The 3,185-nt window shown below is 35.9% G+C and overlaps 1 protein-coding gene across 1 annotated transcript in view; it reads right to left on the bottom strand.

Annotated features, from left to right (window-relative positions):
* The window catches only part of LOC128249447 (uncharacterized), a 27,208-nt gene that overhangs the window by 19,517 nt on the left and 4,506 nt on the right, over positions 1 to 3,185 (bottom strand). Inside the window, exons 2-3 of the mRNA XM_052973138.1 lie at positions 2,955 to 2,985; positions 1,233 to 1,481 (exon numbers count right to left, since the gene is read on the bottom strand). Coding sequence (XP_052829098.1) covers positions 1,233 to 1,481; positions 2,955 to 2,985 — 280 coding nt within the window. The remainder of the gene's footprint in view (positions 1 to 1,232; positions 1,482 to 2,954; positions 2,986 to 3,185) is intronic.

Here is a 3,185-nt window from a genome sequence, read left to right as displayed (position 1 = left end):
GACTGCTGATTTATTAAATGATTTACAAAACTTCTAAAATGTAAGCATCCTTCAACGTCCATTGGAAAATCGATTGTAACCACAGAGAAACTACTACGAACACTGCATGGGTGATAAGGTAGAATATGAATGTCGGAAATCAAATGGTCAATTTGAGACTGTTTCAGGATCCTTTGACGGAATGTCCCTATATAGTCTCTCTATCTAAAACATTAAATCGTGACATCTAAAATAAAGAACGATATTTTAGGCATCGTAGTGCCTCATTGAAGGCAAACAGACGGATTGGTCACGGCTGAAAGATTTTTGATCATAGGTCTGCAGGATTAGAGTTAGCGGATCTGTAACTGTTACCACCGCTGATGATCAGCAACACCATCCATTGCCCTGAGGTATCGTCCCGCATCTTTTCTACACAAAATGTTCATTTCAGCTTCGCGCGTTTTCACAAATCCTTTAAATTTATATTCTTCTACCATTACTCTTTTGTCTTTACATACACTTACAGATATTTCGATTACCTACTACAAACCTGTCGGTAACCATGCACACACACACACACACACACACACACACACACACACACTAACATCCCCTCACATACACACAAGGATTTATTGGGATATAATATAAAAATCGAGAAGGGCTCCTGCCCACATTCTTTACAAACCAACTACAAACCCAAAGTGAAGGGCTAGTCACATTTAGGACACCAGCGGATCCTCTTCTGATCTGGCGTCAAACGTGTTCCAACTGTGACCATCCAGTCAACCAGTTTAGAACAACATTCTACAGTGTGTCCTATGTTGTCTCGGGGCAGTTTGATTGCTATTTTTATCAGGTCGAGAAACCTCATATGGAACTCTTGTTTTAGCTTGGGCTGGAAGAAAAGCTGTGACATTGGATGTTCATGTTTTAACTGATGGCATGAAGGAAGTGAATTTGTTTCGACTCGGAATTAAAACTGATCTACAGTCTCGATAGACCAACTACTTAACTTTTTCTCTACCACATTCACCATATTCCAGTCTCACTTCAAAAGGGGATTTTTGATATTCATGCATTTTCCAGTGTATGAGTGACAAGGTTGAAGTGGAAAATAACTTTCATACAACTTAAAATTTGAGTCGTGTCTCGACACATCAATAGTTTGCCAACAGCCACTCTACCACACTTGTAAACCCAGAACTTCTTAATCAGTTAATGAACGAATAAATAAGCTATTCACTTACTATTCCGATCTCGAAAAATTGCCAGTATGGTCGAGGCATCATTTATCCCCGGTAATGTAGAATTCAGTATGTTAGTACAGTCATTTGAATTCAATAAACTGCATGAATCATTAAACTGTTGATAATAGAAGCAGTCACAGTTGTTATTCTGATTACATTTCTTGTTACATTCAGCCAGCAAATAGTGCTTCTCCAGGTGTTTTAATCCAGTAATATTTTTATTCATGATCATTTGATAGAGTCTGCCCTCTGAAAAACGAAAAAAAAGTAAATAAAAATAATATTAATTTGCTTTGACTAAAACAACCAGAAAAGGTCACAAACATACTGCACTTGTTCTGTTTATTTTTATTTATTTATATATATTATAAATCATTTGTGAGTCACACCAATAACGTATAATTCAATATAACTTGTTGCGTTGCCAAATCGTCAACGACTGGCAAGCCCGTTTTAGTTCAAACTTGCTTTGCAAAGAGTGTGTGTTTGTGCACCACAACACATGATTAAAAAACCAGACCTGTGAAAGTGCAAATGAACTTAGGGAATCAATGGCCATCCAATAATATATACATATGCACGTTAACCATCAGTGTATGATTAGTGATTTGTTCTCATTTCATCCAAATGATGCGAGGAATAACTAATAATCTTCATCTCCTCATCTTTCAGTTTGGTTGCAGCGGGTCAATGGGTGTGACTGATGCAAGTAGTAACTTAGCCATCATGTTATTTTAGATGTCACATTTTATAGCCAGGACACGCATCTAGTTTGAAAATATTGTGAGACATGGAAATTACTGTATCCATTTTGGCATTTTCCTGCATTCTCAGACAAACTCATTTGTCGTAATTTGCTCCTGGACAGATTGTATAAAAGCTAGTGAGTGAGTTATATGTGCGAGTAGCTGTTCCTCACTATAAAAATAATCTTCCGCTCAGCTGTCATTTTCCTAGGCCATCGTCAAATTTAATGATCAAACCGTCAAATAGTAGTATAATGTTGCAATATCAAAAGCGAAAATCTACTTCAAATTATTCCTGCAGTGCAGAAAATTAGGGAAGGAGTCATTTAATAATATAGTATTGGATATACTCCAAAACAAATGATGGGATGGTCACTAGTTTGGCTTTAATTTTACGTCTGCTGTAGAATCTGGAATATTGCAGCCACGCTGTGAAAAATATTCTAGAAGTTCATTGGTCTTCAAATTATATTTAATTCCTGTTTTAATCTAATCGTTTAAACGAGTTCTTCGTTTAGATTTTTAGAGATTTTGCTAGTGTGCAATGACTTCGCCAGTCATACTGTAAAGTGTCAAACTATTTTTAGAGTGATATGTGAATATCTATAACTTGATGCCCAAGAAATATTTCGAGAGAAATATGAAGTACCGCTTATTTCTGCTTTATCAGCGACATCCATTTCTTTCACCATTACACGTACATCTATGGCTTGGTATGCAACTGTATCGGTCAGTAGCCAGGCGATAGAGGAACCTCTCAAGAATTATGAAAATGATGTATTAGAAAATAAAAGATGTATAGAACTGTATATACGTCCTTAAATAGCTATCCTGGTTTTCCTACAACTCCAGTTATGCAATGAGTATTGCATAACACAAATAGTCTAACTATTAGCTTGCGTCCAGAACGGAAGTGCCGGACTTAGTGAATGTCTAATTATTTTATAAAGATATGGTAGAAGAAAATTTAACTTACCTACAATATAATATCCACCAAATATATATGCCTGTAAAAAGAGAATTATATATAATGTTATGTATATCCACGTACACAGACACACATACATGCATACATACATACATACATACATACATACATACATACATACATGTGTGTGTGCATGTATGTATGTATGTGTGTGTGCATGTATGTATGTATACATTATGTATGTGTGTGTGTGTGTGCATGTATGTATACATGTCTGTG

Source organism: Octopus bimaculoides, chromosome 14 (genome assembly GCF_001194135.2).
Source record: "Octopus bimaculoides isolate UCB-OBI-ISO-001 chromosome 14, ASM119413v2, whole genome shotgun sequence".
In the NCBI taxonomy this organism is placed as follows: Eukaryota; Metazoa; Mollusca; class Cephalopoda; order Octopoda; family Octopodidae; genus Octopus; species Octopus bimaculoides.
This window is presented reverse-complemented; position numbering and strand designations above follow the sequence as displayed.